At 37.3% G+C, this 23,993-nt stretch overlaps 1 protein-coding gene across 9 annotated transcripts in view; it reads left to right on the top strand.

Annotated features, from left to right (window-relative positions):
• Positions 1-23,993, top strand: part of YAP1 (Yes1 associated transcriptional regulator) — a 107,252-nt gene that overhangs the window by 444 nt on the left and 82,815 nt on the right. For all 9 annotated transcript variants that reach the window (XM_065881267.1, XM_065881271.1, XM_065881269.1 and 6 more), the window contains exon 2: positions 2,700-2,950. In XM_065881267.1, the coding sequence (XP_065737339.1) occupies positions 2,700-2,950 (251 nt within the window). The remainder of the gene's footprint in view (positions 1-2,699; positions 2,951-23,993) is intronic.

Below are 23,993 nucleotides of genomic sequence, written 5' to 3'. Positions count from 1 at the left end.
GGGACGGGGGCTCGCGGAGAGGCGGGGGGACTGGAGGCGCCCACCGGCCGCGGCTACGGGCTCCCCACTCGTCCCGGAGTCCGGGGCCGAGATTTGTTTTTCCGCTTGTAGTTTCTCTCTGCGGTTGCAGCCCCGGGGGGCGTGCTTTTCCCTGCCCTTTCTTTCTTCCTGGGGTTCCCGGGAGGTTGGCGGGAGTGGCAGGGGAGGTGGGGAGGAAGGAAGGGGGTGGGGAGAGTCGGGCCCGGGCCGCGGTGGGCTTGCACAATGCGCGCGCCGCCGCGCTCCGCACCTTCGCTCCCTCCGCCGCCGCCGCGGGGCCGGGGAGGGGGAGGGGGGCCTCTGGCATCTGTGTGTGGGTGAGCTGCCAGCGGCGGCCGAGTTTGTGAAGTTGAGCCCTGGGCCCCCTTTCCTTCTGGGCCTCTCGGTCCACTTCAGTCTCCTAGGGAGTCAAATAATTGTTCTCTTGTTTTCCAGTGTTGATTAGGGGTGGGGGTTGAACCAGTCCATTTAGTTTCTCGCTCTTTCTCCCCCTCCCCCTCCCAAAAGCATTTATTTTCTTCGCGGCCCCGGCGCTTTCTGAATACAGGATCCAGACTTTCCTGGAAGTTGTTTATGGAGTTAGTGCTTTCACCCCTGCCCTTACCTAGCGCCTTGGAAGTCGGGCAGGCTTACTCTTATCAAACTTAGTTGGTTCACGTGTTGGCTTCCCCGTTGGAGACTATTATTTATAGTTTGCCGAAATGCTTTTAAATTAGCCACATCTACACGTTGCGCAGGACCTGAGTTGAGCTTTACCGTGCTTTGGTTTTAACAGAAGCCTTTGATAACGCACTGCAGGTTGACTCATAGGCCGAGTCCTGCCTAGTTCAACTGTGATTAGAAGTTAATGTTTGGGAAGTGATGACTAATTCGAGGCTCGCTCTTTAATTCTTATTGAGGATATGAACATGGCTGTTCCACATACACAACGTTCGATTACTTTGTCAACGTGATCCAACATTAAAGTGAAACTATTATGAAAGTGTTAACATTCTGACCTGTCCCAGAAGATTTGTTTAGTGTAGGTTTTTCTTCCTTTCCTTACTTTTTTAAAAAGAGCTTGCTTCAGGCTAAACTTCAGCATAGGAACTTTGTCCAGAAGTTAATTGGTTTTCCAAATACTGCGATGTAGTTAGTCCATTCGGCTGTAACTTGAGTGGGAAGAACAGTTATCGCCCCACTCCCATCGCCCCTCCTATTTGCAGCAGGCCTGTGGTGTGTTCTCCTGCCTCAGACCAAGGGGTTTTGGAACTCAGAAAAACTCACTTAACCTGCTGACAAAAACCTGGGTTAAGGAAGAGGAAGGAAAAACAATTTAGCAGCTTGCCCCAAATACTTCAATTTGTAAGAAGTAGACTTAGGTATGCTTTTTTCTTTTACCCCTGGAAATGAGTTTCTGGACTCATTATGGGTAAAAATGTGTTGGCATTGCACCCCACAGTCTACACGACTATGCTGTTAGTTAATATGTTTTGAAAGTATAATACCCATAGGAGATTGAATTCCCCATTTTGTGGCATCTATAAGCTGTAAAGAATTGCAACTAAAAGTTGCAATACTTATTTTTCTAGTAAATAATTGCACAGTAATTTATATCAGCAGTTTATGGATTCATACTATTCATAATCTGTTGTAGTTTTGTTTGTTTTAATGCCTTTTTTAACCAAGTGTCGTGCATCTATAAATTTGACTTTTTATTTCTGCTAGTGAGTCCTAATTCATTCTGATTGGAAACTCAGAATGTACATGATTTAACATCAAGGCATAGATGCATCTGCTGATTGCTTTTAGTCTTCCTTACTTGCCTATATGAATCTAGGAAATTATAACTTTTTGGTAATCAAACCCTAACTCTTCAGTTAAGGAATTTAAATAACTGTACTAGATTATGAATACTACAAATGTGGGTTGTAAATACTATTGTTCACAAATTATTGGATATAAATTCATATACTCATTTTTCCATCATGAAAAAAAGCTATTTAACAAATGAGAAAACTTGAGGCTCAGAGATTATGATATTGTTCAGTGTCACACTAGACAGCTTGGACTGGAACCCAGAACTTTAGGGTCTGAGTTCAGGATTTTTTCTGCTACTACACAGTTGTAAATATGTTTGTAAATTCTTAAGTTATATTGTAATGGAATTGTTGACATCTTTATCATCTAGGTACAAATATATGGCTGGGTTTTTATTTCATTCATTAGGAGGCTTTTAAGAATATTCGGATGTTTCTGGATCTTTTGTATTCCTTAAAAGTTGTATGAATTTTGATGGTTGCTTTATTGATGACATTTGTCCATGGTGAGAAAAAAATGACAACTGTTGTGTGTTTAGGGCTTGGCTTGGAAAAAACATTCACTATGTAAAACCTAGTTTAAAAAAAAGAAAGAAAAAGAATCCATAGCTATATTCCTTGGGTTTTGTTTATACCTAGAACATTTTAGAACTTGGAAAAGCACCCACACTGCCTTGGCCTTCACGTAAACATTTAAAAGTATCCATCTGCAAACCTGTATTCCTCTGTGTCAAATATTAAATGTTGAAATGTGCCTTTGGATTTAGAATTTCATTGCAACCAAATATCTATCTAAGAAATCTAAAGGGACTCTCTTTGAAAACAAATTTTAAGAAATCTTTGTTTTAATATTCCTAATAGGCCAGTACTGATGCAGGCACTGCAGGGGCCCTGACTCCACAGCATGTTCGAGCTCATTCCTCTCCAGCTTCCCTGCAGCTGGGAGCCGTATCTCCTGGGACATTGACACCCACGGGAGTAGTCTCTGGCCCAGCAGCTACACCCACTGCTCAACACCTTAGACAGTCTTCTTTTGAGATACCTGATGACGTACCTCTGCCAGCGGGCTGGGAGATGGCAAAGACATCTTCTGGTCAGAGATACTTCTTAAAGTAAGTGAAAATAATGGTAGGAGATAATTTTCTGGTACAAAGATATAAAACGTCATTTATTTTTATATTGTACTTAGTATTTATGTCAAGCTCAGTTATATCTTCCATAATTTTTTTTTCAGTTCAGTATGAGCTAAATACCTTCTTTAGGTAATGTTTTGAAAGCTTTATGGATTCCTGGTTCATAACCTTTTAATAATCTTTTATTTTGTGGCAATTTGGATGTTCTTCTTTTGAGTTTGTGCCGAACCTATTAACTAGCCTAGCTCAAAACTGAAAGGATACCGTGAAGAATTTCAAATTGAGAGTTTTGGGGCTGGCATAGGTTTATGAATATGTGCAGTACTACTTACCTTTTTCTACCATTTTACTGGTAGAAAAGAACTATAAAAATAAGGAGGAATTCCCTAGGAGTCTAATATTATAGTACTTTAGGTTGTGAGATGACAGACCCTTTAGCTGCAGTTTGATGTGATTTATCAGTTTGTTTTTCCCTCAAAGGGTAAAGAGAAATATGAATTTTCCCGCTTGATATACATGCTCAGTGTCAAACTTCTTCGAGCTAGCAGGCCTTCAAGACAGAATCTCTCTTCTCTGGGAAAACAAAAACAAAGCCATTGGGTTATTTGTTTTTATCAGCCTTATTTTTTTGTGTGTTTTAAAAAAATGGCAAAATTTCATTGAAGCTGAAAAGATCAAAATAGAATTTCATCCCTTCTTGTTTTGAAATTATAGGTAGGACCTTAATATTTTTATTTGGTGTGTTTGGAATAAGTATATACAAAATGTTTCCTAAAAGTAATTATTATAAACTGAAATTGATGTTTTCAAAAAGTTGCTTACTTAGTATTGTTTAATCTTGTTGAGATAATAAAGTAAAAAACAGTCCAAGTTTTGATTGTGATCTGTCCTGACAGTCTTCTCCTAAGGGAAATGTAGCATTTATTCATTAGATCAGATAATACAATAATGATATTGTTTTGTTGTGTGTCTTAGTATTTTATATTGATTGTCTTTTGGGGCAGATTGTTACTTTGCAGTGTAAGATACAGTTTTGTGACAAGCTTATTTAGAAGAGCAGAGGAAAAAGTTTGATCTTAAAAAGTTTCTGCAGTTTTTTGCCCCTTTTCCTCCAACTTTTTTCTTATATTTTAAATTCGTTTTCTGGTGTCCTGGTATCCATTTCAAAGGGTCAGGTTTCAACCAGAACAATAAAGGGCCTGAGACTGGAAAGTACACACAAGTCTGGCAGACTCATCTGCATGAGCAAGATTATTTGTTCTCAAGCAGACATCCAGAGTAAATGATTGAAAGAGCTACTAGCTGTGAGGGATGTGTCTTGAAGGGAAAGGAGTGGAAACAAACCAGGTTGTTAGGAAAAAGAAAGGCTGTACTTTTTTGAACCTCTCCCTGCTGGGTCACATGCTGACCTGGGGAGATTTTTAAACAGCTTAATAGCTGGCTTGCCTCTCTTCTTTGGTTGATGTTATAGCTAAAAGTCTATGATTAAAGAGCAACATTTATGCTCCTCTTTTAGTCTTTTGTATCTTGTAATAATTGCTTCTAGGTGACATGGGCCTACATTTTTATTATTTTGAATGATCTTTTTGTTTTGACCTGAAATGTTCTATACTTTATTTTTTAGTTTCCAATGGTTCTTCCTTTGAGAAGTGTTTCTCTCAAAGATGGATTAATGAAGGGTATACACACACACACACACCACACCACCCCAAGCACCCCGCTCAAGTGAGCCTGTAGCAAAGGTAAACCAGAACAAAATGATAGGAAAATTATGCCATATGGGTAATGGTTACCATGGAAATGAAAAACTGGGAAGAAGAGAGATAAACATGATTATTCTTTAAGATTTTTGAGGGATTCTCACGTGGAAGTAAAAGTAGATTTATTATATGAGAAACATGAAGATTTTTGACACCATGGAATAATTTTCTCATATCAAACCTTCAGGAATAGAAATGTTTTCCCTGTTAGATGTGTCTTGGTCAGTAAAAGCAGGCAAAATCATTGATTATTTGGTACATATCAGGAAATGTAGGGAAACAACTAGTTGTTGTCTTGCGACCTTAGATGAATGACTTTGAAGTCAGTTGGCCCATCCTATTGTTTCAAGGCAGCATAATTACTGAAGGATTATAGGTAGGCAGCTATTGGGATTTTTAAAGCCCTGCCCAGGTCAGTGAGATTTTCCGAGGAAGACTTGTACCTTAGGTTGGCAAGTGATAAGGAGGAAGTATGGTACTGGCTACATTTATCAATGACACATATTCAAGTTCTGGTATGATTGTGAAGTATTTTTAAAAAGCTTAGTCTGTATATTGGGTATATTTGTTCTACTGAATTTACTGTTTAAAACTAATTTCTTCAACATTGTGTATTGAGCTTTATTTTAAAATAATTCTTTTATTGCTCTGAGAATTATTGCTTTCTTCATCTGTCTTATAGTTTTCCTACAGGAAATAGTTCTTCAAGTAGTTGGTCAACAACTTCCTATTTCTTTATAAGCTGCTGAATAACTTCCTGAATTAGTATTCTATAATATTTCTTGTTACAAGGAGTGCTCTTACTTCTCAGATTTATTTTATTGACTCTGATGCCTTGCAACTATTACCACATACAAAGAACTTCTTGTGTAAAATGTACCATATAGGACCTTATAATTTGATTTTAGAAATCTCATCCAGTAATTTTAGAAGTGTGGAGATTTGCATTGTTTTAATAATCTTCTAATTTTTAAGAAGTCATTTTTGTTTCATTTCTACTATCTATCATTTTCTGAATAACTGGCCTCAGTGTTTTTAATCCTTGAAGATTCAAGGTTTCTTGTGGCTGGGATTTTATTAAAATTATTGAGTATCTTGATTCACAGTTTAAAAAGGTATTTTTTTCAGAGCTTTTTTTGCATTCTGCAACATATAACTCAGCCAATATTCCAACATTAAATGAACTTACCTTGCAGGTGTTATTAATTGCTACAAATGGTTTGATTCTTTTTCTATTGACCATGTATCTTGTTTCAGAAGTGAATGCTCCACTGCCCTAATTAAAGCTACTTCAGACATGTATCAATTAAAGGAGATGAATTAAACTGTTTCTTGTTATCGTAATTTGGTCTTGCTTCTTCTCCCAAACACTTGCCCAGCAGAAGACTATGAACACATACAGTGTATACATTGTTACCGTAATAAAGATTAGATGTTTTAAAAAGGAACAGTTTCATTGAGAGTAAGGCTGTTCTTTTTTTGGTTTCTTGTTATATCAAATGTAACCCAAATGATTTCCCTTTAAGAATGAAACGCTTGTAATATTGCCCTTAACTGTTGATTAAGCTGCCAAAAGAAAAAAATAACCATAAACAGTTGAAATTGCAATCACAAAACATTTCCCTAATATAATAAGTCAGTTCTACTTCAGTTTTAAAAATCCCAAAGCAGAGTATTTCCCTGTTTGAGGGAAGGACTGTCCCTGCCCATTTATCTTGCTGATTGAGGCTGAGTGGAGAAAGAAGATAAAAGTATGCCCTCAGCTCTCAGAAAAAATGCTTCTGCTTGGTGGGTGGGCACTCCGAGGAAGAATGGCCCATGGTGCCACAGTGATTTAGGTAGAAAAACGCTGGTGAAACTGTTGGATACGGTGGTAGAAGAAAAAAAAAAAAAACAGTTGGAAGATAGTGGATGTGACAGTAAATAGAACATAGAGATTAGTTTATTTACTGGGGGAAATAATGAGTATTTTTAGAGTGAACTAAAAAAGTACTTAACCTTTATCAAACTGATGTTTAATTTCAGCAAACTCAATTAGCTGCAAGATGGTAGGCAAATTTTCTTTAAAAAGTAACATTGAAAGCATATTTCTCCCCCAAAGCTTCATGTTAACTATAAAGAAAAAAGCCTAGGTAATATTCAAATAGTTGAAACTTTAAAAAGTTTTTGAAACCCTGAGATCAGTCTTCATTAGTAATGTAGAAAAATGTTTTACATTATAGTTGGAAAAATAATGTAAATTAGCATCCCCAAATAGTAATGCTAGTATGACTCTGAAATGTATTTTACCTTAAGACTTTTGGGAAGAGGTAAACTCTAAATCTAACCTTTTAGTTGTCAAAATATTTAGTGAAGTTTAGGCTTAGGGCAAATCAAAGTGAAGTTGTTTTAAAAATCAGTTAAGATTATTCAAACTTAATTTGCTACCTTCAGTAATAGCATAATTTAGCCATCAATTATGACTTGAAAGTTTAATAGTAGTTGAGTAGCATTGTATAAAGGAGGGTCTTAAAGAGCTGTGTGGTTCAATAACTGTGGTTACTAAGTGATGCACTTTTTACAAGAAAGGCTTCTGATTCGAGGATTGATCGGAACTTCAAGCCACGAAAGGGACGTTGCTGTTTTTATGAAGAATTGCTTCGTGGTTCTGCTCAAGTACTGTAGCACCGTTTCCTGGGAACAAGTACTGCTACCGTGGAAGCACTTCTATTTGCGTAGGGCTTCACCCCTTCTGAAAGCAAACAAAAGAAGTTTGGTATAAATCACAGTGGTCTTTTTTTATTCCCTTCTCTTTAATATTTTACACAAAAGTGGTCAGTAGTTTAATCCTTATTTGGCTTTTAGCATGAGAAGCGTCATAATCTTTAACACATCAAATAATAAGATGTTGTTTCTCTGAATAATATTGCAAATTAACAAAATAATGCAAATAGGCGTATCTATTTAAAATATTGCTGTTTTCTTCCACCAGATATTTTCAGTGCTTTATTTGTGGTTAGTGCTGTTACTTACCTATTTTCACTTTAGTGTGCTTCTTTTTTTCTTCACAGGATAGTGTTAGTCAATAGACTTTTCAGATTTTTCAGCTGGGTCTTGCTTTGCGGGTGGTGAGGGTACATTTTGTTAAAAGCTCCTTTCTTCCTCTTGCAATTTCTTACTTAACCCAAGGTGAGGAGATTTCTGATTATTTTTAAAGTAAGGTCTTTCTTTATCCAGTAAATATACGTTTTAGAGAATGAGCTTTTTGATACATGCATGAAAACTTACTATAGACTAGTTGATCTGGGCTTCAGAGTAAAAATGGCTTTCTTCAGAGTGCTACTTTGTGCTTTCACACAATTGAATGTGGATTTACGAAGTTCTTTGAAATGTAACTTCTCACATATCCTGAAGTGACTGTAGTATGAAGCAGGGTTTTGGGAAGGAGCTAAACCCTATCTAGGAGGTGGGGGTAGGAGGTGGATTTTTTTTTTCTGTACAAGCATGAATGTGGGGTTCTTTTGTTTTATATTTATAAAAGTTCTTCCTTCTTTCCCCATGTATCTGATTTTGTGGATTTTTAATAAGGTGTATTTTTTTAATTACAAAAGTAACACATGTTCATTAGAGAGAATTGGAAAATTCAGGAAAGGAGAAAGTTTGGGAGGAAGCACCAGATTCTTCTGCCAAGGAGAGATGGTTGAACATACTTGTTTATATAGTCTTATCTATAAACATATTTTGAAATTTAATTTTAGGAGAGTAACATATACATAGATTCAGAAAATCCCTTAGTGCTATTAGGGTTATAATGAAAAAGAGCAGTTTTAACTCACTTTTCTTTATCTATGGCTTGCATTCTCCAGAGGCAAACATTTCCAACTCCTTTGAGATTTTACCCCCTTTTAAAAATTCCATATTTATAGAACATGTTACACTACCATTTAAATTTTTTTTTTTTTTTTTTTTCCGGTACGCGGGCCTCTCACTGTTGTGGCCTCTCCTGTTGCGGAGCACAGGCTCCGGATGCACAGGCTCAGCAGCCATGGCTCACGGGCCCAGCCGCTCCGCGGCATGTGGGATCTTCCCAGACCGGGGCACGAACCTGTGTCCCCTGCATTGGCAGGCAGACTCTCAACCCCTGCGCCACCAGGGAAGCCCTAAAATTCATTGTAAAGATTACATTGTTTGGAAACTCAGTCTTCAGTGTGAGTGGTGCCCTTTAAAGTTTTGCAGTATAGTTGCCCTAACTGTCCTTTGGTCCTAGGAAAGATTTCTTTTATTAGTTCCCGGATAATTTCTTCCAGTCTTTTTAATGTTTTCGCTGTTTCTGGAATTCCTGCTTGTCAGAATAACTCTTGAATTTTCTTATCTTTCCCGCCTTTTGTTATGCTTTCTGGGAGATTCCTTCAACTTCAGCTTTTAATTTTTCAGTTTTTTTTTTTTCACCCCAAAAAGGTATTTATCGTTCTTAATTTCCAGGGAATCTTTTCTGAGTTCATTGTTCCTTTGTTATTTTTAATAACATGCTGTTCTTATTTCATGGATGTAGTAATATAATATCTCTCTAAGGATATTATAGTGGGTGTTTCTTTTTAAATTTTTTCTGCTTTCAATGTCTTAAGTAGGCTTCACTGGAGAGTAATGTAACAGGAACCAACCAGGCCCTGAAGTTGTGGGAGGCCCTAAATGTCATTATCTTTGTTAGGTTCTCTTGTAGTGGTCAGTTTCTCCAGATAAAAATCTGTCAGTCCCCTCTCTAGAGAGCATTGCTGGTGGTAATGGGTGTTAAGATGGAGAGCCAGTGTTTTAGGGTTGAGAGTGTGGGGTTTCATCCTTGCTCTTGGCTGTGCCAGGTATGTGAATCCAGATCCTCTTAGTCTACTTCTCTGGAACATAAATTTCCCATTTCCTGCTTAGGCCAGGGAGGGGGTGTGCAATAGATTTTTTAAAGTTCTGTGTAGGCCTGATTTTTGTGAATCCAATTTTGCAATTAGGTTGACTCTATAAAGTTGCCAGTTTTCTAAGCCCCGAACAGTAACTACTGCCAATTTCGTATTATTTGACTTAAATATTACAGGATCACTTTTTTTTAACTAGTTTTTTTTTAAACATATTTATTCTTTGTTTGTTTATATATTTGGCTGCACTGGGTCTTAGTTGTGGCGTGTAAACTCTTAGTAGCAGCGTGCCAACTCTTAGTAGAGGCATGTGGGATCTAGTTTCCTGACCAGGGATCAAACCCTGGGCCCCCTGCATTGGGAGCACAGAGTCTTAGCCAGTGGATCACCAGGGAAGTCCCTACAGGATCACTTTTAAATCAGTACTTAAATAAATGCTTTTACCAGGCAAATGATTACTTCAGTGACATTGGTCTTCAGCATTGGTTTTGCTGCTTTAAATCTTCATATGTTAGGTTTTCTTAAAGGGGGGAACTGTGTACTTTGACACCGGGGTGCTTGGCATCCAGCAGTGTGTGAATTTGTTCAGAGGGTTTGGATTCTGAAATAGTGTGAAGGGGCAGAGAGACTGGAGACTTAATTCCTATTTGTACATAGAATAATGGAGCTGATCCTATCTGTTTTTATGTCATTTTCAAGTTTTTTGTCTAGTATACACAACTTTAAAAAGTTGGGCTTTAAAGTAAAATAGCCTTATGAAATCAGTGCATCTGTTTTCTTTCCTTCCTTTCAGCTGGTTTTCATCAATATAGATGGTAGGATAAAGAAAATATTTATGCATATCTAAGTTCATTAAATAGTTATTGGTATACTTATGTAGGTTAACCCCCAGAGGTGTGTAACTTCGTTTTATCTTAGTTTAGGTTGTTGCTTTCCCTAGCAAGTGCTCTTTTGATTGCTCAGAAAAGTAGCCTGTGCTGTCTTCAGTAGGCCATTGTAGATGTCATAGAGTAATAGTAATAGAGTATTTTTTACATATAAACTAACCATGGAGATGTAAGTAGTTAGAATTTTATGAAAACTCGGTTTAGGTTAAAATGGATTCACTATAGGTAGTAACAGAGATGTGTTAGGACCCTTTGTTGTTGATCTCAAGTGAAATTTCTTCAGATCCACTTTTCCAGCAATCTCTTCCTTGAGTAGTTAAAAAGCAGTTACATATGGACATTTTTTTATAGAAGAGGAGGAAGCAAACCTTTTAAAATCTGCATAAAATCTTAATTGACCAATGCAAAATCAGACCAGAACACTCTAACATCAGAGAAGAGTGCTAAATGATACTGAAAAGGCGGATACCTGGGGGTTGTAAAAGGTATTAAGTTGAATGGGGTAGAGGAATGGAACAGAATTAACACAACTTAGTTAAACAAGAAGTGTGTTAAAATAGCAAAGTACTAATGTTAGAAATGAGCTAAATGAGATTTCTGAGACCTTGCCTGGAACTAATCCTTACCAGTGATAGGGTCACAGTTAAAATTTACCAAGCTCTCCTGGCTAATTTTTTTTTTCTAAGATGGAAAAAAAAAAATCTGTGGAAGAGTTGGCCAAAATACAGATGTTTCTGTTTTTCCTCTACACATGTTCAGACTGATACAGGTTATGTTTCTGAAATCGTGTAGTCTGGATGAGCTCCAGATGATGTAATAGGATCACTGTTAACCCCTCACAGCCGGAGGGTGTGCAGACTTTCCTGTTAAGACTGGTACAAATCTCTTCTTGTGGGTGATACAATAATCACTGTTTCTAGACAGTGATATGTGAAATTAATATTATTGTCCTCAAACGCAATATTGTCCTTCAAACACAGAAGACAAAGCATGCCCTTTGTGTACCTGTCTATTCTTCAGTTTTCAGTTAATACCCATCACACTACAGATAAGAATTTGCCCAGCTCCCTCTACTCCCTCAAACACAGGGTGATTTTGCTCAAAAAAGACCCACTTGGTTCTGGGTGGTGTGTGTTGGGTCACTTACATTAACGTGGCTGTGGTTTCTTTCACCCTGCTTATTCTTAGTTAGCTTCTTTGAATTCAATATGTGTGCTTAGTGGTCTCTTCATTTCATAAACACTTAACCTCTTGGTTTTATGTAGCAGGCATTGTTTAAGGGTTCACTGAGTTCCCCTCTGTAGAGTTGGGACAATATTAATAATATATCAGTCTTGATAGACCAGGTGGGTCTCAAGACACCATTCATTGCAAGTCATCTTGTTTACCTTTTCATTGCTATCTCTCAATGGAGAAGCTGTGGAGGCTAACTAACTATAAGCTCAATAAAGATAGATTTTGTCTTCTCTGTTCAGCCTTGTGTATGTAGCTCTTGATATATTTATTGGTAGATGATGTCCCTTAGGCTGCTCATTTATTTCAGTCTATTGGTTGATAGTCACCCTGATTAATGCCTATAGTCCCTGCTTAATTATTATTGCTGTGTAACTCCATGCTAAAAAGATGCTAGAGTATTTACTTGTGTATTTTTAAAGTTAATTTTGTAAGTTTGAGATTATTCTTAAACTCAAATAACTACAACTGTTAAAAAAGATAATTGTGGGACTTCCCTGGTGGCGCAGTGGTTAAGAATCCGCCTGCCAGTGCAGGGGACACGGGTTTGATCCCTGGTCGGAGAAGATCCCACATGCTGCAGAGCGACTAAGCCCGTGTGCCACAACTACTGAGCCTACACTCTGGAGCCAGTGAGCCACAACTACTGAGCCTGCGTGCTGCAACTACTGAAGCCCGCGTGCCTAGAGCCCATGCTCCACAACAAGAGAAGCCACCGGAATGAGAAGCCCTCGCATCGCAACGAAGAGTAGCCCCCAGTTGCCACAGCTAGAGAAAGCCTGCACGCAGCAACAAAGACCCAATGCAGCCAAAAATAAATAAATAAATAAATAAATTTTTAAAAAAAGAAAGATAATTGCTTATTTTCAGGGTATAAATGAATAATAGTTCTACTTTAGGGTTACACATTTGTTCCATGGACAGGGAATATTTGACTGCTTTAGAATTAAATGAATAAGAAATAAAATTATGTAGGTGTAAAAATGATACCAGTGAGTAGATTACTATGGGAATTCAGGGGAGAAGTAATGAGGTGGTGGCATTGGGACCTCGAAGAGACAGTACTCAAGTTATGCTTATAGAATTAGCACTTTCAGCTCAATGAATGTGGGGGCATAGGAGGTGGGGAAACAAAAGACAGCTGCAAAAAGATTTTCTGGTAACAGCCAAAGTGCTTGCCCTTCCCGCTTTGAATTATGTTTGCATCTAACATATTATGTAATGTTAATGTATTCTAATATAATATATTATACAATATATAAATTATATTTGCATTTACTTTCATCAAAATTAAGTTATTAATTGTGGTTAAATCTGCACTCTGACCTTGGGCATTTAAAAAAAACAATTCTAATATCAAAACACTTGAAAAACCACTAAATGGCATGGTTTTATTCACTGCTTGGGAAAAAACAAAGTTTTAAAAGTGAAGACCATCTATTACAGACCATCATTACATGAACATTGTCAAATATAGTTGTATCCCGTATGCATTTTTTAACTTTATTTTCATGTTACAGCCTATTTAAGATTTTTTTTTTTTTGCTAATTTTTGACAATATTATTTGTCAGGAAATGCTAGTTAAAAGGGATTGTTTTCATTTTTCTGGTACTTTTAAGTTTAGCTTAATGTTTATCTGTTTACCAAGTAAACTTTATTAGAATTCGCAAAATGAATATAAACCCTTTTCATTCCTTGATATTATTGCTGGACAAATTGAATTAATAGTAAAATATGCTGTAAAAAGGTACAATTTTTACTTTTTAAAGTTGGTAGGAAAGCTGCTGACTGAAACATTTTCTTTCAGAGATTTAAAGAATTTTTTAAATTAAGCTTTAGAATTTGTTTTAGGCAGAATCAGATAATTTAGTCCATTGTACATTACCAAAACCAAATGAACATTTGAGTGCATATTAATTTTATTAAAATAAATTGTAAAGCAAATCTAATATTCTGCCTATCACTATTATAAGCTAAATTGTGTCTTTTAAAACACTCCTATTTTAAATTTATTAATGAAACTTCTATGGGACACAGAGCAGCCAGAATTCTTTACCTAAAACTCAGTTTAACATGGTTTTGGAAGGATGTTGGGAGTTTCAGGATGCTAGTAATTAAGAATTGAGTATATTTGACAGCAACATATTAGGCCATCAGGATTTCAGCTGTTTTATATTAAGCCACATGGAGGTCGTTTGCTCTCACTGGTTGACTTACTAAACTGGGCTGCTATACAAAAAACCATGGACTGGGTTGCTTAAACTACCACCTAGTGCTTCTCACAGTTGTGGAGGCTGTGGTGTCTAAGATCAAGGTAGGTTTCATTCTGAGGCTTGTCCTCTTGGCTTGTAGGTGGTTGCCCAGTTGGGCACAGAGGTTTCCTTACGTGTTGGTGGGAGCCTTCTAGGGGGATGAAGGCAGAAGCTGCAAAGCCTTCTGAGGCCATTACATAATGTCACTTCTCCTACATTCTGTTGGTTGAAGCTAGTGACAAGGTCAGCTCAGATTCAAGGGCTTGGGAAGTAGACTGCCTCTTGATGGGAGGTACTGCAAAATATGGTGGCCATGTTTTTCAGCCTACCACACTTGGATTGGAAGTTTTTAAAAAATAATGTTCAAGATTGGTGAGTTATCACCTGAGGCCTGAAAATCTCAGGGTAAAGCATGTCACCGGAAAACAGTTTATACCGTTAACATGTAAAATCTCATTTTTGGTGAATAATATAAGTTGGTAAGTGTTTCCTCTTGAGATGCCATCAAATCAGTCAAGTTATTTATAAACCATTCAGTAAGTTAGACAGAATATGGGCTTTTTGATTACATGTCAGCATTTATATTTAAGACCATGAATTCTAATTGACATCTAATTGTAACTCTCTTCTAAAACTTGACTCTGGTATTTTATTTTTAAAAACTGCCTTGTTTAAATTAACTTAGGCATGAACTCACATGGAAAATTGTAGCAGAAATGGAACCTGGATTTCCTGGTACCTACTTGTGTTTGATTTAAACACTACATTGCTGCTTTCTTTCCCTACCTGAATTCAAGTAAGAGCAATCTTCATTGTTATTGCAAATAGATTTGAGTTTGTTAATTGACTGATCATTGAATTTTTGTTGATTTACAGACTAGTAAGTTATCTGAATTATCAAGTTACATATATGTAAATATCTATAAACATAAGTAGTGCAGGAGGTATGAGTGCTCACAGTTACCTTAGAAGTTTATATTTATGGGGTTGCTGCTTCCCCAAAGTGCTTTCTGTAACCACACCACAAGTGTCTAGGTTTCCAGGTTGCTTATGAATGGATATGAAGGAGCACTGCTCCGCTGGGAGTTAATAAAGACATTCTCAAACATTTAATTTCAAACTTGGTATATATCCCTTTTTCTAAAGGCCTATAAAAACAACAGTTCTTTTTCCTTTTCATGAAATTGCATGATTATAAAAACTGACTTAATCCCTTGTAATTTTTGTTACCTAAAAGTTGAATTTAAACAGTGGATCAGATTTCAGCACTGTGATTCATACTCCCAAAATGAGTAACCTGGTTAGCAGGATATTCCTACTTGTTCTCTTGAGGGTTGTTTTTTTTTTAAATGTCCATGGTTACTCCTCCATTTTTGGTAGTGGAGTTCTGTTGGGTCTTTGAAGAGGCTTTACAAGAAAAAAGAGCAGCTATTTATGGAGCATTTCCTCAGGCCTGCAATTTGAAGCCATTACAGCAAAGTTGCTGAGCAAGTCGGTGATGACATGCCAGCAGTCACTAAGGCCCCCACCCTGCAGCCTGGGCAGAGTAAGAGTTCAGGACTGCTGCCGTGCGGAGTTTGCCCTCTTCAATTATTGTCAATTGCTTACTTTTTAAAGAGCAGGAAGGTTTCAAGTATTCTCAACCTACTTTCTTAACAGATTATTAAGGGACTATAGAACAGAAGCTAGTTTTTAAGTTTTCAGGAAATAGTTCAACATCTAAGAATAGAGTGACTCCTCCATCCCCCACTCCCTTTTAGTTAGTTAAAATCAGGTCACCTTATCAAATGCAGAACTTGTCCAGCAGTTTTGCTTAAGCTCACAGAAACAGATAACTATTACAGGAATTCCACGATAATGTATATAGCCTTTAGATCTGGAGTCTATGTTTGAGAGGAGTTTGATTTTCAAAGTTTAGGTAACTTTGTTGCCTACCTAACAACATTTCTCTATAGAGTTTTGTTTTTTTAATAGTGATAGAAAATAAAACAAAATGGTCTCATTGTGGGTTTTTGTCATCAAGGGATGAAATTGGATTGTCTAATTGTGGTTGGAAATTATGTGTGATTAGTTAACAGCAAATGATTAATTGAAAACCACTAAGCTTCAATCCACTCAGAGTAAAATTAGTAGCCATTTTATCTTAAACAGGACACTTCTAATATGTGAATTTTGCAAACTTTCCACTCTTTGATGTCAAACTTAAAACTTAGTAGCTTGTCTGTATTATAGTCTGATGTCTTAAAATATTTAGACGTTGTTCCACAATTGTCTTCATCTTTTTAACAAAAAAAATGTATTTTCCACTGTTCTGGATTCAATTTCAGGAAAATTTTAAATGAGAAAAATCATTTTTAGCAATACCTATAATTTTAAGAAAGCATCAGTTGATAAAATCAGGAATTATGTTATAAGAATTCTGCTTTTAATTCAAATTCTTTAAAAGTACTGACATTTGGAACTATGATAATCTAGGACAGTGGACCCCAACCTTTTTGGCACCAGAGACCAGTTTCATGGAAGACAGATTTTCCACGGATGGGGTTGGGGGGATGGTTCAGGCAGTAATGTGAGCGATGGGAGCAATGAATGGGGAGCGGCAGATGAAGCTTCGCTTGCTCACTTGTCACTCACCTCCTGCTGTGCGGCCTGGTTCATGACAGGCCACAGACCAGTACCAGTACCTAGAGATTGGGTACCCCTGATCTAGGATATTTGAAATGGTTTTCTAGTCACAGACATTATCTATAAAAGGTGAGTTATTTCCTAACTTACTATGTCTCTACAACTCCCCTCAACCCCAGCTCCTCCGCAAAACAACCCATGATAGTCAACAACATAGACTAAAAGGAAAAAGAGAACAGTATCGTTATAAGGTGACCTCCAAATTACTAGGCCTTTTAAAAATGGCACCCTAATCGCTGAATAATCCTCTTGAATTTCACAATTAGATTGAGTGAAATAATGAGTTTCTTAATTGTGGTAGTTAAAATTGAGAGAAATTTCCTAGTTCTGTGACCTAAGTTGAGTTTTAGGACATTTCTATATTTTACTGAATGGTAGCTTTTGGGAAACTCCTTTTTGTATTTCTTTGCCCTCCGACCCCCTAGCCCTTTTCAAGGAACTTTATTTATTATTTATTTAAATATTGCCACACATTCCTTTTTATTGATTGATTGATTGATTGATTGGCTGCATCAGGTCTTAGTTACCGCACACGGGATCTTTTGTTGCGGTGCGTGGGCTTCTCTCTAGCTGTGGCATGCAGGCTCAGTAGTTGCTGCATGCGGGCTTAGTTGCCCCGCGACATGCGGGATCTTAGTTCCCTGACCAGTGATCAAACTGGCATCCCCTGCATTGCAAGATGGATTCTTAACCAATGGACCACCAGGGAAGTCCCCCAAGAACTATTTAAATGAAATACAAATTCCTTCAAGGTTCAGCTCAAGATGTTAATTAATTCCCCTAGAGTGTCTTCCTAGATTTTTCCTAGCCCCAAGTCGGCCTTGGAGTCCCCTCTTCTGGCCTCCCATGAACCTTTTTGCATCAGGAGTATGTTTTCACTTACAACCTGTTGATATTGTATCCCCCTGCACCTAGCATAGTGCCAGCACATACATACTAACTGCTCACCAGAAAATGTTGAGAATTGCTTTTCAGTGTCGTTCCCAGTCATTTTGGAAGCACTGACTTATTTTCATCTGTTTTGATGCCTTCAGAAAGCTTCAGCACCGTGCTTGGAGCTACGGAACATACGGATTGAGAACCAAGTGGTCCCTGTCTCATTTAGGAGGCAAGGTGTGTGAAATAAAAATGGTACAAGGAAATGTGTAGTTGACTGTTAAGCAATATGGTAGGCCCTGGGTAGTCTAGATTAGTAACCCAGAAAAAGAAGAGATTGTCGTGCTGAGTTGTTAGAGGTTTGTAGAAGAGTTTGGTCTTTGGTTGTATTTGAAGGATTGGATGGATAGGATTAGATAGAAGAGGATTTTATTCTGTACTGAATATTGAGTCCTTTTCTGACTTTGCTTTGTTTGTGAATGGTTTTGTAACTTGACAACATGTGATTTTAGTAAAATCCTATGTCTGGTAAAAAAAATTTCCCTCTTGAATTTTAGTTACCTCGTTACTTGTCTCCCCCACTGGATATTACAAGGCCCAGTCGGTTCACCATTATGTCTCAAGCATTTAGCTTAGTGTCTGGCATATAATAAATGTTTAGTAATATGGCTGGGTGGCTAATTACCTACTCGGGAGCCTTGGTTTCCTCCGCTGTAAAATTACTGGATTGGAATATATGATTTCTAAGAACTTTTCCACTTCTAAGATGCTGTGAAAATCAATGAAAAAATTCCCATAAATTCCCAATCTATATATAAATGTCAAATTAACTTCCTGATGTGATGTTGTATTTACAGTGCTTTACATTTAGCATAAAGTATACTAAGTTTAATATATAAATACCACCATTAAGCAAAAACAGTAATGTTGGCAATAGGAGGGGTATATTTAAAGGAGGGATTTTTGTTATTGTGACTTAACTGTAAAGGAAAATGAAAAGTAAAAGAGCTCTAACAGTGACGTTAAGGGATGTAGGTAGAAATTTAAGATGGAATTGGTATTTAGGGCCAAAGGAGTTAGAAAAGAATTAGAAAAGAGAGGGCTGACCTTTCTAGATAAAGAATCAGTGATTAGTTTGGGGGTATGGTTTTGTTAAGAACACAAACTGATTCTAAGAAATATTTTGTATGAGAAAATACTAACATATCACTAATTGTTTATTATCTATTAAACTTAAAATAAATATTAGAAAAAAGAAATTCGAGATTTAAATCAGCTCTTTCTCATTTGTAACTACTCTGTAGCACAAAAACTGAGAGGCAGTCACTGTCTCTGAGAGCCAAAATAAAAAAGGCTTTAGCCTCTGAGAGAAGAGCCAATTTGTTTGTCAGAGTCACAGCATAGTAGTCCCAGACATTTGCCATATTTTCAGAATCTTTTCTTTATAGTCAGTTTTAATTTTCGACTGGTTTTTTTTTAATTAATTAATTTTTTTTGGCTGTGTTGGGTCTTCGTTTCTGTGTGAGGGCTTTCTCTAGTTGCGGCGAGTGGGGGCCACTCTTCATCGCGGTGCCTGGGCCTCTCACTGTTGCGGCCTCTCTTGTTATGGAGCACAGGCTCCAGACGCGCAGGCTCAGTAGTTGTGGCTCACGGGCCTAGTTGCACCGCGACATGTGGGACCTTCCCAGACCAAGGCTCGAACCCGTGTCCCCTGCATTGGCAGGCAGACTCTCAACCACTGCGCCACCAGGGAAGACCCGGACTGTTTTGATTGTCAAATACAACTTAAAAATTTTTTTTTAGCCCATCGTCAGCAGTGTTTTGATTTATTTGTTCCACTGTATGGAAGGATGTTAATATTTTGTGAGTAGGTTAGTGATCTATATTTATATTAAATTTCAAAGAAAAACAGTTACAGAAACTTCCTTTTGAGCATGCAGATATTTTTTGTATACTACATTTGATATTAGTGCTTTAAAGTTACATGCCTTCAGTACTTGCTGTGTGAATACTTAACAATGAATACTTACCATACTTTATCTCATTTAGTCCTCTCCATAATCCTGTAGGTGTTTCCTATTTTATAGATTGGGCCTCTGCCTGGAAGAGGTGAAGTAACTTACAGATTCACCTCTCGAGGCCTGTGTCATTCCATTGCGTGAGCTCTTTCTATTAAATCTCTTTACGATCATAAACTTTTTTTGTTTTTGTCCTACAATTTTATTTTTGTAGACTGAGCTAAATCTATACTGTATTTATCACAGAGTTTCATTCAATATTTTATACTCATTTGGTGATCAGTAAACACTTGTTGAATTAAACCAGGATGTTTTAATTTCTTTACCATGTTCCTTAAAAGAAATGACACCAGAATGGATGAATTATCTACTCTTTCAAAAGCTTCCAGAGCAATTCTGATATATGATTCTACTTATTAAATAGTTGTTGAATTAATTGAAAAGACTTTTCAGATTGAACGTATTCTTATACACGTACAGTTGACCCTTCACATCCACAGGTTCCAGCATCCGAGGAATGAAAATTTTCAGAAAAAAAATTTCCAGAAAGTTGCAAAAACCAAATCTTGAATTTGCCATGCATCAGCAACTATTTACCTAGCATTTACATTGTGCTAGGTATTAATAAGCAATCTAGAGATGACTTAAAGTATACAGGAGGATGTGTGTAGGTTATATGCAAATATGATGCCATTTTAAATGAGACTTGAGCCTCCTCAGATTTTGGTATCTGAGGGTGTTCTGGAACCAGTCTCCTGAGGATACTGAGGGAGACTGTACTCTTTCATATCATTAAATACATACATCAATGTGTGAAATGAGTGGATCCTCATTTTACAGATGTTGAAGTTTAGCCACACTTCCTCCCCACCCCCCAGCTGCTGCTGATTTAAGGTCCCTTTATTAGTTTATGTGTTTGTGATAATGCATGCAAGAGTACTGCATAAACTGTAAAGGACCTTATAAATGTTGTCTTTTATTACCCAGCTTTGTTTATTGCTAAGAGCAGGTCACATGCTATAGATACTAAGGGAGAAGAGGTTACTAGACACCTTGCATTATCTGAAAAACAGTGTTTTAGTTGAACAAATTACATGTTAGTACTTACACATTGGATTAGAATTTGGTAAGGATTTGAGTTAGGCTCATGTTCCTTTGCCTTCATGTAATAACTGTGAAAAGAGTAGCAAATTCAAATTGACACTCATTTATTATAACTTTCTTAATGGAATTGTCCTAGTTGGAATTTCCCACATCTAGGGATGTTAAGCAATAGGATTCATTTCTTTTATAGTACCTGATTAAGATAAAGTGGACTTTATTATAAAGACGTTTAAAGAATAAGCAAGTGTGTGATAGAGGGCATTCCAGCATTGGCAACCCAGTGTGAGAAGAGGCACGATGACCTTATGGATGCCTTCTGGCTCCAGACCTGTGATCAAGAGTTCATAACTAAAGCTGTTTGAATGCTGAAAATAATGATACCAGACAAACCTATTTAAATGAAACCTGAAAATTCATGGCATTATAGAAGATTATTTACACTCACACACATAGATAATTTTTTCCCAACTATGTGCAAAATTAGTTCAAGTTATATAGTTTTATCCTAGGGCTGAATTATTTACCTGGGAGTAAAATATTTGATTACATAATTTTAAGTAGGGGAAAAAATAGTTTTATTTAGGAAATTTACCTTGTGCCATATTAGGACCTCTAATCTTTAGATTAAGACACCTGGTGTATGAATTTTAAGTAAGGCTTATTGATTTTACTGGGATGACTTTTTTTTTTTTTTTTTTGCTGTACGTGGGCCTCTCCCGTTGCGGAGCAAAGGCTCCGGACGCGCAGGCTCAGCGGCCATGGCTCATGGGCCCAGCCGCTCCGCGGCATGTGGGATCTTCCCGGACCAGGGCACGAACCCGCGTCCCCGGCATCGGCACGCGGACTCTCAACCACTGCGCCACCAGGGAAGCCCTGGGATGCCTATTTTTAAAGTACAGAATAAGTTTCTGCTCTCAGGAATACAGCCTAGTGTTTCAAATGAGAGCTCATGTATTGCAACATTATTTATCTATTTTTGTAAAGGGCTGTTAATCACTTGGTGCCACCCTGTCTCAGTTGTGTGTTTGTGGATTGTCTACATGAAATAACTTGATACGGCCTCTCATTTCTGCAAAAGTTTTTCCTATATTTTTAGCCCACAACCCTAGTATAAATCTTAATTATTTAATAGAAATATTTAAAGACCAGAAGCTTACTTTTAATAAAATTTTTATTGCAGATGTTGCCCTACCCTTTTTGGAACAGGGCAGTGTTAAAAGCAAATGTCAATATAGTTATGAAATATAATTCATTTATCCTACCTTTGACCAAAACACACGTACACACTCCCTCCCGTCCTCCCTCCCTCTCTCTCCTCCTTTCCCTTTCTACTATTTCTAAGTTACAGTCTTTTGCTTAAAAGAAAGATTGGTGTGTTCATTTTATTTCCATATTACATTTCTAGATTTGAAGTTTTACTGGATACTTGGTTTTTGATGGAACTGTCATTTCGTTTAATCCCTCTTGAATTATTCTGCAGTAGTGTTAGCAAGAGTTGTAAACTGGAGTTCTTATTTGAAATGTGAGACTGTGACCTCTTGATCCAGAGGCCAGGAGTGTTGCCAACTGAACCAAACCCTGCTGTTTCCTAAGAATAGAAGTACTCTGCTTAATGATTGGAGTAGGACTCAGCGCTTTCGGTGTTTTCCTATAATTGGTCAGAATCCCAGATACACATGTTGGTTTTGTATGTCTTTTGAGTGGACAAGCAAGTATTTCTTTGTAGGGAGGAGGAGAGGGAAAATGTGAGTAATTTCTTCAAAGAGTTTGGGAAGGAGTTCTAGTGTACCAGAAACATCACTGATACCTAAGACCTGTCTCAGCCGGGACCCAATAGAAGTTGTCTTCAAATGTGGAACAAAGTGTCCATTTTTATGTTAAATATAACCAACTTGAAAAGAAACATGTAATAGATGTATAATCTAAGTCTTTCACCTTGGAAAGTTAAGCCCTAGAAACCAAAAATATTGAACTGAGAAAAAAAATTGAAGGTAAAGAAAGATTATTAGGAAGCATGAAGAAATAGGTTCATCTGTGAGTCATGAAATATTTGTAAACTGTTGACCATATTTGTTTGAACTGTTCAAAATCAAAGCACAGCAAGCCTTACAGGTCTTCAGTTGGTGGACAAGATTAATAATACTTATAAATTCAGGGTTCTTACTCTCATGTCCAAGCTGCCTTATATGTATTTCTACTTTTCCTATTCTCCTGCTTACTCCTCTTGTTCTTTATGCTTTTCAAAATTTGTGCTGTTTTGATGCCTGAATATTTGGGAGTCTTTCAGGACAAAAGTGGTTGTGCAAAGCCATGGTCCACCAGAGAGACAAAGAAGAGAAGCCCTTTTCCCTGACCCAGGTACTTAAGATAGGTCATTAATCAAAAGTCAGTTGAGTTAGTTGAGTCAGGTATGTCAAGGAATTAGTTTGGTTAGTTAAATTAGTTAAGTCACATATAAGTAATGCCCTTGTACAAATCAGTGGAACCACCAGCCTAGAGGTTAAGATTCATAGCCTGGCCCCAGATCTGCTTTCTAGACTCAGAGAATCTCTATCTACCACCTCTTCTGCTCACCCTCTCCCCCTACCCATCACGCACCACCAATCAGTAGCACTGCAGAGACCATGCTTGTGCATGCATTTGTAACTTTGCATGGCATGTTGCCACTGTTTGGGCTACTTACCCTTCTGGTCTCCCCAGCTTCTCCTAATTATTATTTTATCATTTAAGACTCGGCTCCAGCTCAGATGCTGGTGCAAATTTTTTGGTGTAGCTTGCATTGACAATATTTGAACCTTCCCATCTAAACTTCTGTAGCATTAACTTCACTCATTTTTATTCGTGTAGCATTCTTCAATTCTAGTATGTATGTTTTTCACATTTTAACCTCTGAAATTAGGGTACTTCTTATAATTCATGTGATCCGAGGTTTTGATTAAGTAAGGTGCTTGTGTTCTGTTACATATTACAGAGAATTGAGGTTCTGTGGTTGCCTCCGTTCTGAAACTTGTACCCTTTGTTGGGGCTGTATCTTTCATTTCTCTTCCAATATAACACCCAATAGTTTATGTTCAAATATTGTTCAACGAAATTGGCTTTTATCCATTCATTTGGTTTTTAATGTATTTAGGTGAATTTCAAGGCCATGATTTGTTCTAAATTATATCAACAATAGTAACCGTAATGACTAGCATTTGTTGAGTGTTTATTATGTGCCAGGCATTGGTTGAAATCCTTTATATGGAGTAATTCAATGAATTCTCACAACAACTCTTATTATCCCCATTTTATTAATGAGGAAACTAAGGCACACTTCAAGCAAGATT

Source organism: Phocoena phocoena, chromosome 8 (assembly GCF_963924675.1).
Source record: "Phocoena phocoena chromosome 8, mPhoPho1.1, whole genome shotgun sequence".
NCBI classification, from domain to species: Eukaryota; Metazoa; Chordata; class Mammalia; order Artiodactyla; family Phocoenidae; genus Phocoena; species Phocoena phocoena.
The sequence above is the reverse complement of the archived record's forward strand: the minus strand, read 5'-3'. Positions and strand labels throughout refer to the sequence as shown.